The sequence below is a fragment of the Camelus bactrianus genome, chromosome 9 (assembly GCF_048773025.1).
Source record: "Camelus bactrianus isolate YW-2024 breed Bactrian camel chromosome 9, ASM4877302v1, whole genome shotgun sequence".
Lineage (NCBI taxonomy): Eukaryota > Metazoa > Chordata > Mammalia > Artiodactyla > Camelidae > Camelus > Camelus bactrianus.
In genome coordinates, this window is record NC_133547.1 from 27383921 (window position 1) to 27400384 (window position 16464).

General features: G+C 41.0%; 1 protein-coding gene across 5 annotated transcripts in view; it reads left to right on the forward strand.

Moving 5' to 3' along the window:
• The window catches only part of BTBD8 (BTB domain containing 8), a 73218-nt gene that overhangs the window by 29828 nt on the left and 26926 nt on the right, over positions 1-16464 (forward strand). For 4 of the 5 annotated variants that reach the window (XM_074369943.1, XM_074369944.1, XM_045513176.2 and 1 more), the window contains 3 exons: positions 6346-6435; positions 14635-14715; positions 15963-16059. In XM_074369943.1, the coding sequence (XP_074226044.1) occupies positions 6346-6435; positions 14635-14715; positions 15963-16059 (268 nt within the window). Of the gene's footprint in view, positions 1-6345; positions 6436-13759; positions 13867-14634; positions 14716-15962; positions 16060-16464 lie in introns of those variants that run through there. The other variant, XM_045513180.2, reaches the window with a different exon arrangement.

Below are 16464 nucleotides of genomic sequence, written 5' to 3' on the forward strand. Positions count from 1 at the left end.
TATCACTGACATACATTTCACTTCTATGTATATTCAAAATCCCATAATAAATTGTAATTATTTTTTAAACAATTATCTTTTAAGTAATTTTATTTTTGTTTGTTTTTAAGTAATTTTGAAAATGAGGGGGAAGTGTTGCATATTTACTCACTATCACCATCCTGGCAGTTGTGTAGGTCCAGGTTTCTATCTGCTATAATTTTCCTTCAGCTTGAATAACTTTCTGTTAATTTCTTGTAATACAGTTCAGCTGGCCATGGCCTTTCTCAGCTTTTGTCTTTAAAAGTCTTCATCTTGCCTTCATTTTTGAGAGAGATTTTTTCCAGATACAAAATTATACGTTGGAAATTTTTTATTTCTTTCAGTGCTTTAATGATGTAACTTCATTGTTTTTCTGGCTTGCGTTGTTTCTGACAGGAAGCCTGTGATCGTGTCTAGCTTTGCTTGTCAGTGTTCGGTGTGCCTTTTTTCTTTGGCTGCTTTTTCACCTTTTTCTCTATGGTTAGTTTTCAGCGCTTTGATGATGTTATTACACCTTGGTTTATCCTTCTTATGATTTTTTAAGTTTCCTGAATCTGTGAGTTTTTGATTTTTATGAAATTCAGAAAACTTAGAACCATTATTTTTTTCAAATTTTCTTAGCATCCTCTTCTTTTTCTCCTTTCCATGTGGGACTCCAGTTATGTTATATTAGTCCCATAGCTCACTTTAACTCCATGTTTTCAGGTTTATTTTTTATCCCCTTGTCTTATTTGGATAATTTATATTGCTATGTGCACAGGTACACTGATCTTTTATTCTTTAGTATCTAATCTTTTAAGTCCATGCATGAATTTTTTTTTCATTTCAGATATTATATATTTCATCTCTGGAAATTTTGTCTTGTTTTAAAATCTTCTTTCTTCATTATGTTGCTTATTAAAAAATCCTTGGGTATATCTATACCGCTTTTTAAAATGCTTTGCTAACTCCATCATTTCTTTCATTTTGGGGTCTGTTTCTATTGACTGATTTTCTCCTGGTTATAATTCATATTTTGCTACTTTTTCACACACCTGGTAATTTTTTATTAGATGCTGGACGTTATGAATATTGTGTTGTTGAGTGTTTGAATTTTGTTGTCTGCCTTTAAGAAGTGTTGAAGTCTGTTTTAGCTGTTAAGCTACTGTGACTCGTCTTCATCTTTCTGGTGTTTGTTTTTAAACTCCGGGTGACTCTGGAGCAGCCTTTGCTCTGAAGGATGGACAGCTCTTCTACTGAGGTGGGACTCTTCTGTGGGATCTGGGATCAGTACTTAGCCCTGGCTGGAAAGAACCTGAATGTGTGCGTGCCCTGTGTGAGCAGGCTCACAGCGCCCCGCACCTTAGTCTTTGCCCAGCGCCGTGGGGCTCCGCCCTGTGTGTGCCCAGGTGACATTCTGACAGAGGCCCGGCGGGACTCCTCTGACGCTCAGGCTCTCCCTTCGTAGCCACCTCTTCTGCAGTGCTGCGCCCCCGCCCTCTGTAGTGCTGCGGCCCCCCCTCTTCTGCAGCACTGTGGCCCCTCTCTTCTGCAGCGCCATGCCCCCCTCTTCTGCAGCACCGTGCCCCCCCTTCTGCAGCGCCGTGCCCCCTCTTCTGCAGCGCTGTGCCCCCCCCTTCTGCAGCACCGTGCCCCCCTTCTGCAGCACTGCAGTCCCCCTCTTCTGCAGCACCGTGCCCCTCTTCTGCAGCGCCGTGCCCCCCTCTTCTGCAGCGCCGTGCCCCCTCTTCTGCAGCACTGCAGCCCCCCTTCTGCAGCACTGCAGTCCCCCTCTTCTGCAGCACCGTGCCCCCCTCTTCTGCAGCGCCGTGCCCCCCTCTTCTGCAGCGCCGTGCCCCCTCTTCTGCAGCACTGCAGCCCCCCTTCTGCAGCACTGCAGTCCCCCTCTTCTGCAGCGCCATGCCCCCCTCTTCTGCAGCGCCGTGCCCCCTCTTCTGCAGCACTGCAGCCCCCCTCTTCTGCAGCACCGTGCCCCCCTCTTCTGCAGCGCCGTGCCCCCCTCTTCTGCAGCGCTGTGCCCCCCCTTCTGCAGCACCGTGCCCCCCTTCTGCAGCACTGCAGTCCCCCTCTTCTGCAGCGCCGTGCCCCCCTCTTCTGCAGCGCCGTGCCCCCTCTTCTGCAGCACTGCAGCCCCCCTTCTGCAGCACTGCAGTCCCCCTCTTCTGCAGCACCGTGCCCCCCTCTTCTGCAGCGCCGTGCCCCCCTCTTCTGCAGCGCCGTGCCCCCTCTTCTGCAGCACTGCAGCCCCCCTTCTGCAGCACTGCAGTCCCCCTCTTCTGCAACGCCGTGCCCCCCTCTTCTGCAGCGCCGTGCCCCCTCTTCTGCAGCACTGCAGCCCCCCTCTTCTGCAGCACCGTGCCCCCCTCTTCTGCAGCGCCGTGCCCCCCTCTTCTGCAGCGCTGTGCCCCCCCTTCTGCAGCACTGCAGTCCCCCTCTTCTGCAGCGCCGTGCCCCCCTCTTCTGCAGCGCCGTGCCCCCTCTTCTGCAGCACTGCAGCCCCCCTTCTGCAGCACTGCAGCCCCCCTTCTGCAGCACTGCAGTCCCCCTCTTCTGCAGCGCCGCGCCCCCGCCTTCTGCAGTGCTGCGCCCCACAAACTTCCAGCTGGCTTAGCCTCTTAAGCACCCATACTTGTCTTCTCAGCTGAGAAAGACAGCCAGGCTGTCCTCTCTCCTCTCGGCGCTGGAGTCTGATTACTCCTGGGAGGAGAAGTGTCATGACCGTAGGTCTCTTCTCTGAAGGGCTGGAGTCCTGTCCCGCCTTTTCTCGGTGTCGCACTTCATTCACTTCTTCGCTTATCAGTGGAGGTCAGGCAAGTCCCTATGTGCTATCTTATGTGAGTGGAAGCAAAATCCCTTCTTTTTTCTTAATATACCTGATTTTTCAGAACAGTTTTAAATTTACAGGCAAATTTAGAGAGTACAGAGAATTACCATATGCCCGCACACCTGGTTCCCCTATTGTCAACATTTCATACGTACACCTTAGTATTCGTACATTTGCTACAATTAAAGAACCAATATTGAGGCCTTTTTATTAACAAAAATCCATAGTTTATTCTCAATTCCTTGGTTTTGCCTAATCCCCTTTTTCTATTCGAGGATCCCGTCCCAGACCCCACGTGACACTTGCTCATGTCTCCCTGGGCTTCTCTTGGCCGTGATAGTTTCTCAGACTTTCCTGGTTTCTGATGACCTTGACAGTTTGAGGAGTGCTGGGCAAGTGTTTTGAAGAGTGTTCCTCAGTTGTAGTTCATTTGATGTTTTTCTCATGATTAAGTGGGTTATGGGTTTGGGGGAGGATGTTCACAAAGATAAACTGCCATTGTCATCACCTCATTTAAAGGGCACGTGTAGTCAGCATGACTTACCGTCCTTTCTGCTGACCTTGACTGCTCGGCTGTGGTAGTTCCTGTCTGGTTCCCGCTCCTCCTGCCCCCCCCCCCCACTGCCCATTTCTGCACTGTGCTCTCTGGAAGGGGGTCACCATGTAGAGCCCACATGTAAAGGATGGGGAGCTATGGCCCACCCTCCTGCAGGGACAGTATCTACCTAAGTTACTTGGAATTCTTCTGTGTAAGAAATTTGTCTTTTCTGCCCCTTTATTTATATGGTCAGTCATTTCTGTATGTCAGTATGGACTCATGGATGTGTATTTTGTACTTTGGCTTATTTTGCACTTTGGTTTGTAATTTGGTTTATTTTGTATTTTGGCCTATTTATTTTTTGCTGAAAATTTTCCAGCTTTAGCTATGGAGCTCATTCAGTTGATTCTTGATATAGTACCTCCCCCTCCCCATCACTGTGTGTGTGTGTGTGCGCACGCGCGCGCGCGTGTGTGTGTGTGTGCAGCATTTCTTTACTTTCTGACACCAAAAGATGCCTTTGGCTCATCTGTCCTAGAATCAAGCGTTTCTCTAGTGAACCCTAGTTCCTTTTATTCTAATGATATTAGAAACTACTATTTGGGCACTGGGTGTGCGTGTTGCTGTTTCTTTTAGGGCATCTCCGCGGACAAAGCAAGGAAAGATATGTGCATATACTAACCTAAATATATATACATCTGGACAGTTGTTTCCAGATGAGTCCATCTTTATCTGCATGAAGCTAAACATGAATTCTTACTGAGGTCTCCCACACTGATCACACGAATACATTGATCGTCCCAGTCTTCTTACCCCCTTGCCTGTCTGTAATCTTCCGCTGTAGCAGTGGGAAGCCTGGCTTTCCTCATCCAACGTCTAGTACTGATCGTTGAGTTCCTGTGTTCAGGTACAGTGGTTTTAGAGCTGTTACCCTGACCGCCGTGGAAGCAGCTGGGCCAGCTAGAGTGCAGGGCTTGTGCGGTGCAAGCCTTCGCCTTTGTTCTTCAGTCTGCACTCATCCCCAGTCGCTTAGGCCCGCACCTTTCTCTCCCACGCCCTTCAGTGAGGTGGTTTCACGCGCTTGCAATACAGTTAGGTGCTTTTGTCACAGTCTGCATTTTTTCCTGGGATTCCCCTGACCTCCTCCTAAGTGTTTTTTTTTAAAATTAGTATACATTAAGATTCACTTATGCTATAAAGTTCTGTGGGTTTTTATAAATGCGTATGGTCCTACATCTACCATTATAGTATCATACAGAGTAGTTTCAACTAAAAATCCGTTTTGATCAATCTATTCAACTTTTCCCTTTCCCCCAAACCTGGTTTTTTTTTCCCACTGTTTCCATAGTTTTCATAGTTTCATTATTTCCGTAGCCTTTTCCAAAATGTCATATAAATGGAGCCATACAGTATATAGCCCTTTCAGACTAATTTCTTTTACTTAACAATATGCATTATAAGATTCATTCATGTTTTTATGTAGCTTAATAGCTAATTCCTTTTTCATCACTGAGTAGTATTCCACTATAATGAATGTACCACTGTTTATTTGTTCACCTACTGAAGGGCATTATGATTGCTTTAGTTTTGGTGATCATGAATAAAACTACTATAAACATTTGTAAACGAGTTTTTGTGTGGACATAAGTTTTCAGATCAGTTGGGTAAATACCTAGGAGTGTGATTGCCAGATCACATGGTTTAATTTTGTAAGAAACTGCCAAACAGTATTTCAGAGTGGCTCTATCACGTACATTTCTACTGACAGTGAATGAGAATTCCTTCTGATCCTCATCCTCTTTGGCATTTGATACTGTTAGGTTTTGGATTTTAGTCATTCTGATCGGTGTGTACAGCGTCTCATTGTTGTTTCACTTTTTATTTCCTTCATGACAAATAATGTTGAGGATCTTGTGCTTATTTGCCATCTGTGTATCATTGGAAGTCTTTTGTGCAAATCTTTTGCTCATTTTCAAATTCGGTTGTTTGTTGTCTTATTGTTGAGTTGTAGGAATTCTTTGTATATTTCGGGTAGAAGTCCTTTATCTGACGTGTGATTTGCAGATACTTTCTCCCAATCTGTGCCTTGTCTTTTCATTCTTTCAACAGTGTCTTTCATAGAGCAAAAAATTTTTAGTTTTAATAGAGGCCAACTTACCAATTTTTTTCTTTTTTGGATCATACATTAGATGTTCTATCTAAACTCATCACCAAACCCAAGATTCTATGTTTTCTTCTAGAAGTTTATTGTTTTGTATTTTATATTTAGAACTATGATTCGTTTTGAGTTAATTCGTTAACTTTTGTGCGGGGTGTGAGGTCTGTATCTAGGCTTGTTTGTTTGCTTTTGCCTATGAATATCCAGTTGTTCCAGGACCGCTATTGAAAAGATCGCCATATTCCCTAGAATAGTCCCTGGCACAGAGTAGGAGTCATAGATGTTTGTTGAAGTAAAGAATGGATGAATTAAAATTTTATCTGAGAAGATAGAATAGACGTTCAAAAGAAAATACCTTCCCTGTTATTTCCTCAAACTTAAGATTTAGCTGTTCTTGAGCATAATTAGGGTGAGTTCTGAACTGGAACTCGGGACCCTTAGAGTTCTAGTCTCTTCTTGCTATTTCCTCAAGACGTTAAGTGACATCTTTTGGTTTTTACTTCTGTATTTGTACATGATTTATTACTCTCCTACTCATGGAAGTAATTTCAATTATTATTAAAATTTAAGAGCTTTCAAGAGAAAAAACTAAAAAGATGAAGAGGACATTGGAATTAATGTTTTAATCAAGCAATCAAAATACTTAGGTATAAATATAGGCTTATAATTTGTCTTATTGTAATCTACCAGTGAATACAAACAAGAGAAACAGACGGTTATGTTTTAAGAGGTGAAGATGAAGAGTTTCATGAAAAATTACATTTTGCATAAATGTTTGCCTGTGTTTTCCCCTCCTCCCTTTAGAGCCATTTTAAGTGCCAGATCTAGTTACTTTGCTGCGATGCTGAGTGGCTGTTGGGCTGAAAGCTCCCAGGAGCACATTACTCTTCAAGGGTAAGTATAATTTTTACAAGGCAGCTTGACTGCAAATGATTGCAAATAATGCTTCATACAAAGTATTTTTCATGAGTCTGATTTCCTTGTATGTTCAATGAAATGTTTCTCACGTGGAGGACTTCAACAAAGTACATTTCCTGAGAATGAGATGTAGTTGGGAACAGATGATCCCTGTGAGAGTCCACAGGTTGCAGTGTTGGGGGAAATTGCGTGGGAGCCTCTCAGCCCTGCACCATTCTTACTGGGGCTGCTTCCTTGACTGGATGCCCTTGGCTGGAGGCTTGGGATATGGGATGTGATAGAGGTGGTTCCATAACAGTGGGTGTATGGCAAGTATTGATAAATTCAGACTATTTTTCATGCTGGCCTGTAACCTTGAGCCTTCTCGGTTACAATTGTCTGGTTCCCTTACTAACTAAAACAGATCCCCAAATGCCTCTCATTTTGTAATTTCTTACTCTATAAAAATGGAAAATTGAAACATTATTTGTAAGAATCTGTAATGTGTTTTTATTTTATTTTTTCATATTTCATTTATTTAGTAGAAATGAAGCACACATGCAAAAGAACCTAAACCCCCTTTCTTTCATACCAGGGCTTGTAGAGAGCTACGTTTGAATTGTACCACCTGCCGCAGTTTCAGTGCCCACATCATGGTGTATTTTGTTTTCTATTTTTTGGATGCAGTTTTAGCAACTGTAATTTCAGTTACACATTAGTGATGTCAATTACATATCCGTGGGATCACATGGATGCCTTTATTATAGTGTACTTTTTAAAGGGAAAAAAAGACTAATGAAATAGTAATAAGGAGAAAATAATGGAGGATGTATAATTGAGTGTAGTCACCAAGGTTTTACTTAATGTTGCTACAAAAATAAAATTCCCCTCCAGTTTGTCCCCCACATGAAAGATTTGTTTTTCTTCTGTTTTTGCAGTCTCCCACTAAAACAGCATTGAAGCATAATATGAACTGCTTCGGTGTTAAAAAAAAAAAAAAAAGTAACATTTGCATCTAAATAACCCTGTTGTCTTTCATGTGAGGTCTTCTTTTATTTATTAAAATTTTTTAAATTGAGACATAATTGACATACAGCATTCTATTGGTTTTAGATGTACAAAATGATGATTTGATACAAATATATAGTGAATTGATATCCACAATAAGTGAGTTCACATTCATCACCACAGTTACAATTTGTTTTTCTTATGATGACAACTTTAAAGATCTACTCTCTTAGCAACTTTCAGATATAAAATACAGTATTGTTAGCTATAGTCATCATGTTGTACGTTACACCCGTAGGACTTACTTATCTTACACCTGCAAGTTTGTTCCTTTTGACTACCTTCACCCTTTTTGCCCACTGTCTTCCCCCTGCCTCTGGCAACTACCAGATAGTTTCTGATTATGGACGATTTTATACACCAAGCAAAGAGTTTATTAATCTGTGGGTAAAAGGAATGTGTGGATGAATCAATTACTGAAATTTTATCATCACTCTGAAAGATTATGTAGCCTACGAATAAGATCTCTTCTTTTATGGTGAATTTTAAAATGTTTGCTGAAAATGGAAGAGGGCTAGTGCTTACCATGGCCAGAATTTCTCAATCCTAGGGATAATCACACTAGTATAATTTTGGAGATGTGTCCAGGGGACTGTATTTCAGATGTTTTTGACATCATTTTTTAAACTGTCAATTTGCTCTCATTAGAATTGGACTCAATAAAAATTTAAATGAAGAGACAGCTCAGAATGCAACTTCTTGGCATTTATTAAAAATCATGTGATTCTGTGTAATGAGAAACGTCGTAAGAAGTGTATGATTATAGGATCTTGTTCTACAGCAGGGGAAAGTAATTTACAGAGAACACATGTCTAATTTGCTAGAAGAAATCTAAATTCCTTATACGTTTAGTGATACTTTTTACTGTCTGATACCTGTTACATATACCTTCGTTCCTCTCTCCAAATAGATTCTGTCCTCAGCAGTTATGATATGTTACAATAACATGCTTTCTAGATTTCTCCCACATTTACTATGTCCTTTAATTTTTAGAATCAGTCTTTGAGAGAGCAGGTGTATTCACATATTACAAATGAGTAAAAACAGGATCAGATAAATTAAATGTCTTCCCAGGGTTACCTGGTAAATAAGTGCTTATGCTGAATATAAATTACATGTTTGTTGATTCTTAATTCAAAGTCCATTCCACCATGGCTGCTGAAGAAATTGAAAGTTTCCCGCTGGCATATGTTCTTGAGCTAGCTCAGACTGCTCCTCTCCACTGTTTAAATCTGTGATTATCAAACTTTATCCCGTAAGACCCTGAAGTTCCTGGTAGGGTATGCTAGGGAGTACGTGGCATAGAATTGAAATGTGAGGGGAAGGCCATTTGGGAATGGCAGGTCCTCAAGCAGAGTTGCTCTACTTTTATCTGTTCTATCTTGTTCAAAATGACCTCTGAATTTAGCTATGGGAATAAAGGCAGTCTTTAATCAGTCCTCATGAGTGATCAGATTAAACATTTAAAACTCACAGGCTTTTAAAGGTGAAGCCTACTTACTGAGGTTGGTGGGTAAGAGAGCAGAGAGGCACCACTCCTGGTCTCTGCTCCCCACCTGTGGTTGTGCGTCGTCCCCTCTGATGGAGGTAATGGATAAACATCTCCTCCTATAAAAGGGGTTGATGGCCACTGGCCAACTTTAGTGGCTTGTTCAAGAGAAAGCTACATAGAAGTAGCCAACTTTGTTTCAAACTGTCATTCCAAGTAAGTAGACTGTACATTGTAGCAGCACCAGCAGCGACCCTTGTACAGTATTTTCCCGTTACTTTTGGTGTAAGCAAGGCTCTGCTCCTTGCTGGATCGCCGCGCCGCAGTGGAGACTCACTCCTCACCGGCGGACTCGCTTCTAGTGCTAGCACTTTGGAAATGAGGGTGCATTTCTTTTTGGTTCGACTCTTTTATCTTCCTTGATAAAATAAGATTTTCTCACACTAAAATGAAGGAAGAAAGTATTTCCTGAGCGATTTCGGGTTTTATCTGCATCCTTTCTTATTATTATCACACAGTATGTTTTGCTTTTCCCTCTTGCATCACATATCAATTTGACTGTCTCAAATTGTCACCTGAAATGTTATTGGTATCATCATATACAGAGCTGTAGGAAGGCTAATGGGGATTTTGGAATTTCACTTTTTTAAAAAAAAGTCACGTATTTTAGGAATTTTTATATAGTAACAAAGAAATCCACAGAACAACTTCTAATTTCACCGTAGCCGACATGTAACCTGGCGGGTGTTCCCTGGGAAGTGCGGTGCGGTAGAAAGGTCGTGGGCTTGGGTATTCTTACAGGAGGTCCTACGTCCAGTCCTAGATTGTTACGTGCCTTTAGGGACCTGGCTTACCTCCCCTAAACTTTCTGAGGTTGTTGAAAGGATTAAATGAGATGCAGTAAGGAGAAACCTGGCCTAGTACTTGGTACGTAGTATTAGTGCTCATTAATATTTATTTTTCTTCTCTCCCTGAATTAAATTGTTCTCATTTTCTAGAGAGAACGAGTTCAGGGGAGGGCCAGCCCCAGTACCAGGACAGCAGTGCTTGCTTTGCTTGATCAGCAGCCTCTTTTGGAACTCTGCCGCTGCTGCATACCTGCAGGATATTTTCTGCAGGAGTTTAGAACTGAAATCCTGACTGTGCTTACAGAAGAGAACCAATCATTTCTAACGATATGGTAGTGCAGAGACATAATGCACGTGATATTTTCGAGAGGGACAGCCTCAGCAAGCTGAGGCAGGAATAGCAGAGCCCTGTAATCCTAGCTCTCCCCAGGTCCCAGAGTCAGGGGGTGGAAAGGTACAGTGAGGGAGGTCATCCTGGTGGAGGAGAGGGGGGATTGTCCACACCCTCTTCTGGACATTGAACCCCAGCCAGTATTTCTGTAAGAAATCTCACATGTGTCCATTTTGTATAAACAAGTCTTTTAGTGGTGGCTTGGGGCTTTGGAGCATAAATTTAGGAGATTCGTAGGATTGATGTGAAACTTCAGGATGATCTTTTGAAATAGAAATCAGATCGTATTTCTCTCCTGACTAAAATCCTTCAATACTTTCTCATCACAATTAGAATTAAACCCAAATCTTTACCATAATCTATTAGAACCTGTGTGATCTGGCCCATAGGCTTTTCCCAGACGACTCCACCTAAAGCAGCCACAGCCCAACTCTCCAGCTACTTTCTTCTACGTTTTCCCTTTGTATGGTCTTCACAGCACTTTTCACCACTAAAATTACCTTCTTTGTATCTTTGTTTACGTATTTATTGTCCATGTCCTCTCTCTAGAATATAAGCTTCTTGTATCCTCAAGGTGTAGAATAGAGCCTTTCATTCAATAAATAGTGACAGTAAATGAACAAATGAAGGAGTGAATGAGTGAATGAGTACCTGCGTTACCACAGCCCACACGCATAGGAACCTGGAACTCCTGGAAGCACACATAAAGCGCAGGGATTTTATTTATTTTTGTTTAATTTTATTTTTTATTGAAGTGTAGTTGATTTACAATGTTAGTTTCAGGTGTACAGCACAGCAATTCAATTATACACATTCATATATATATATAGATTTTTTTCAGATTCTTTTCCATTGTATGTTATTACAAGAAAGTGAATATAGTCCCCTGTGCTGTACAATAGGTCCTTGTTGTTTATCTGTTTTATATATAGTAATGTATATCTGTTAATCCCAAACTCCCAATGTATCCTTCCCCTGCCCTTTTCCATTGGTAACCATAGTTTGTTTTCTATGTCCATGAGTCTATTTTTGGTTTGTAAATAAAATTTGTATCACTTCTAAGATCCCACGCATAAGTGATATCATACGATATCAAGCACAGAGACCCGGTGCATGTCATCTCTGAACTCCGAGCTCTGTCCTCTCATACCCTTTTCTTTCTTCTAACTCTGAATATATTTAATGTTTTCATCTCCTACAAGTTTTTATTCTGATTTAAAAGGGAATAATGCTTTAAATCTTTCCATTTAAACTGTGGGCTATTGCAGTAATTTGTTTGGCTTTTTTTTCTCCATGTCAGTGGATCATGTCTTTATAAACATTTTTAGTAAAAATAAAAATGACTTAATAATGAGAACTTAGTTTAGTAAAACATCTGTCAAGACAGCAGGAAAACGGTTTCTTGCTGTTTTTATAGCTACCATATGTATTGATGTATAAGCGCAGATGTCTAGATTTTGCTATTTATTTTAATAAAGCTGCTTTTGTTTTTACTTAGTCATTATCTTTTGTTTAAATATGTCAAGTCTTAGAAGAAACTGTTCTCTCAATATAAACGGCCAGTCCTCATTAACACTGATGAGAATGGCTGTTGGAGTTTTGAGGAAGAGTGTAGGGAATAGCAAATGTTCTAATAATTATGCTGGTGTTTCAGAGGAACACACTACTCATAATCATTATGAGATCAGACCTTGTCATATTCATGTATGTAAATGAGAATATTTATAGAGATTTGACTTTTCTAAGTATTAAAGAGCTGGAGTTTTGAATCAGCAGAAATCAATACTTAGCCATAGTAGGGGCCAGTAAATATTTATTAAATCAATTGAAAAACATTTATATGTTTTCAACTCAGTATTCCTTCTGAAGGCTTGGGAGACGCCTATAAGTACCCTAATAAGCCACTCATTAAATATTCAGTAAACATTTACTGAGCATATATTATTTAAGGCCATAGAATCAAAGCAAATATCATTCTGAGTCCTGTCCTGCGTGAGTCCATTTCTCTTCTTGCCTCCCTCCTTTTGTTCCTTTAGCAGACATTAGACATTATGCTTAGCAAACTGTGAGGGTCTCATCAGCACCGTCCCCACCCTGCTGGTACTGCAGAGCTCCAGTATTATGCAGAGAAAGGAAACTTCTCGTCCTGGAGGTACTGAATCATTGCTGACATTCTGCTGCTGCTGGGGATGCAGGGAGAATAAGACACAAGTCCTGCCCTCACAGAGCTCAGTTTAGGAGGAGAGGTACACAAATATGGTAACAAAGATACTACAGTTGAGTTTGATAAACGTGATGATGGAAGAGCGTGTGTGTGTGTGTAAATTCCAGTGCATCATGAGCCATTAGATCTTGGGCAAGTTACTTTTTTTCCCCAGCATCCACTCCCATGGGCAGGTTACTTAATTTCAGTTTTTTCATCTATAAAATGAGACTAGTAATAATATATACTATTGAGTTGTCATGATGATTAAATGAGCTAAATGGCATTCAGAATACTTACTAGCTCAGTGACTGGTTCATAATAAATGCTCAATAAATGTTAGTTATTACTTATGTTTAACATTCAGTGATTTCTCTTTTTTTCCCCTTGGGAGCGTTAAGGAAACAATCAGAGATAAAGAGCCACATGTCTCATGTCTGAAATATGAAGTGAGTAGAGAGGGAGAGAATTGCAAGCAGAGTGAACACTGTGTGCTAAGGCGTGGATGCATGAGGAGTTTTCAGCAGTTCACGTGCTGGAAGTGGTAGCTGACTTATCTTGAAACAGCTGTCAGAGAGGGAGAAGCGAAGATCAGATGAGAAAGAACATAGTACACCAAGCTAAGGATTTGGGGCTTTTTTTCGTATGTGTTATGGAAAGTTAATTAAAGGGTTTTCAAAGTCAGGGACTAGGTCAGATTTACATTTGAGCAAAGTTGCTCTAATAGCAGTGTGGGAAATAGGATGCCAGGTGGTTATTTCAGGCAAGAAGCCACGTGAGAGGATACTTGCCATAGTACAGATGAGAGAAACTGAGAGGCTGAACCAGGGCAGCGAGAGGGGGAAGCAGACTGTGGAAGCTGAATTCAAGGACATTTTGAAAGTATAAATGACAGGACATAATGAGGAGGAGAGTTAAGATGAACCTCCAGCCCTGACTTAGGCATTTAGATGGTTGTCGGTCTCCTTTCTGCTGTTCCTGTTTCGTTCATAGCACTGTTACAGGACTTTCTGTAGCTTGTCCCCTCTCCGTTCCTCTGTACCAAGGGAAGTGAATTATCCAGCAACCACTGGTCCTGGAGCAGGAGGAACTCGAGTTGAGGGGTAACTCAATTCCTTTTCTCCTTTCTTCTCTGCTGAACCCATGGTAGGAGGTGATGGGGAGGAGGCCTATCTGCTGTCCATCTCTGCTGTCTGTCCAAATCTTGAGGTGGGGAAGGGGCTAATAAACAGTGTACTTTCTTTCTGTTCAGAATAAGAATCAGCAGAAGGTAGAAGCTTTTTGACAAAAGCTGTTCAAGCAGTAAAGTGCGCTTTAACGCAGGAGCCGGCGTCGACTTGGTTGCTGTGTCTTCTCTGAGACGGCGCCCCTGAGAGAAGGTCGGAATCTGGACACAGACGCGCTGCTTCCCCAGCACCTCCCACCATGGGTCAGCAGAGAAGAAGGGAGAAAAGGAATCAAATTAGCTCTCACCTCCTCCCGGACCGATGGTTGCTGGATAATCCAGTCTCTTGGTACAGAGGAGTAGAGGCTGGGACAGGAGGCAGGAAGTTCTGTAGCAGCGCTACGAACAAAATAATGACAGAAAGAAGACTGGATTTGGGGTGTGGGAGAGGCAGGAAGGAGGACGTCGTGAATTGAGTCTGAGATCTAGTCTTCGGGGGGACATAGAGATGATCACTTCAGACTGCTTCTTAGATCATATCTGTACTTTTAAATCGGAATGACAAGGGTGTTGGCAGAGCTCAAGCCACCGGATAGGCATTACAATTAAGAAATCTGTAAGGCACAACCAGAATCCTTCTAGTGAACAGAGTTGTCCATCTAGGCCTTAAGCAAGACCAGAGGCCGTTTGTCAAAGATGCTGAGAGGGTTTCTTAATGAGCCAAAGGTTGGACTATGACCTGTAAGGTCCTTTCTAACTTTGTCTATTACTGAAGATGCTAAACAAATAATCAATGAAATTATAATATCCTGATAATATTTTATAGCATAAAAATCCATAGCTGCAGTTATACTTCATTTTAAATTAATGGCATACCTGCATGGACGTCATTTGAAGAATATATTCTTCAGATAAAAATGAGATTTGAACTTTATCTGAGCTAAAAGTTTATGGGAAAATAGAATATATCACTGATAGCAATTAAACCTTAATTATTTCTGGATTTGAATTTACTTTTCTTTTGTTTTTCAGTATAAGCCATGTAGAAATGAATGTTATGATGCATTTTATGTATGGAGGAACTTTGGACTTTCCAGACAAAGCTAATGTTGGGTATGTATCATTTTTTAATGATTTTAAATATAAAAGTATTAATATTTTGTGGCTTCTGCTTTGCTGAGCTATGTCTCAAAGTGTCAATGAAGTAGAAGCTTCACTTTTATTGTCTATTTTGCCGTATCTTGTGTACATTTTGGGAATATCTAAAAACAGTAAGTCACCTTTTAAGGACTAAGTTTCCTTTAGAGGAAAGAATGATCTAGATACTCACAGTGAAAAGATTAAGGAAAGTCTTTATTATACTCCAATTATGTTAGAAAAACCTCATACTTGTTTTGGGAAATAAATAACAGGTTTTTATAAGATAAAATTAATTGAACTTTAATGAACTTTTGAACAATTTTTTTACTACTGTATTTTTAAATTTTAGGGTGTCAAAAGAGAAAGACAAAAACGTAAACTTAACTTGAGAATGCAGACACAGTAAAAACTAAGAGTGAAGCGATTCCGGGGCGCCCTGCTGTGAACGCCGCCCCGGCCGCGCGGCCCTGCGGACAGCGAGCACGCCCCTCGCTCGTCTGGTTTTCTGGACGTTCTCCTCTTTTATTGCTGCTCTAACATCAGACAAATGAAGGCTCCTCTTTTAATTTGAAATATTCATTAGTTCCTTTAGTTACAGAGTGAATAAATAAGATTTTGGGGAGAAAGTCTTATGAGTCACAGGAAGTAACTACTGAATTTTTGCCCCTGGAAAGCTCTATGAATTTTATCATGGTATTAAGGCTTGTAGGGCCCTGAGTACCTAAAGTACGTGTGGGTGCTCAGGAATACTTGCCAGTTGGAAGAAGCGACGGAAACCCTCTGAGTTATTGGATGTCATCTCCGGTCTTACGGACATTTGTAGGCATTTTCAATATGATAAACTTCAATTAATTCCCCTCCCCCCAAATTTTTATTATTCATATTTGTTGTGAAGAGTAATAACTTTTATAGCCTAGAAGCCATTTCCTGGGCTTTGCTGTGTACGTCACTGAGACCGTGAGGGGAATAGATTGAAGCATCTCCGGATACACTTCTTGTCATTCTCCACTCATCAAATCAAGTGGCAGTGCTTTCAATTCTTGATCTGTGTCCTTTTAATAATCTGTAAAGAGTATCTGTTATGTAGGGTAGGAAGTTAGAATTCAAATAATTAAGATTATTCTTTTTTCTAAACAAACTATATGTTATCAAGAAATTGCTGTGTATTATGCTGTGGTTTTTACATTGAAGAATTAACAGTGCATCTATTTTTATTTTAGTCAGATACTCAGTATGGCTGATATGTATGGACTAGAAGGATTAAAAGAAGTAGCAATCTATATTTTAAGAAGAGATTACTGTAATTTCTTTCAGAAGGTAATTATTGAGTCTCAGAAATCTTTTACCCAGTGCTTAAAGTCATCCATTATTACCTACTATATTTTTATCTCTGTTAGTATTGTCATTTTAACTAATGGGAACTCTAGTTGAGAAATAACTCTTAGGATATGCTTGCAGAAAACAGAAATTAATTCAGATCATTTTAAGTAAAATAAAGTTGAGGGTGGGGTTTGTTGAAAGGATATGGAAATACCCTGTATAATTCAAAGGTGGTGTCTACAGCTGGGAGTCAGGGTTTGGGACTAAGAGGAAGGAAGATGGGAACCGGGGTGACCTGCTGCGTTTACCAGAGGGCTGTGCGGCAGCACGCCAGCTCTTCCCCCTAAAGGATACCCCGCTTCCTGCCGCTCTCCTTACAGCGTGCACTTGGGGTGGCGCACA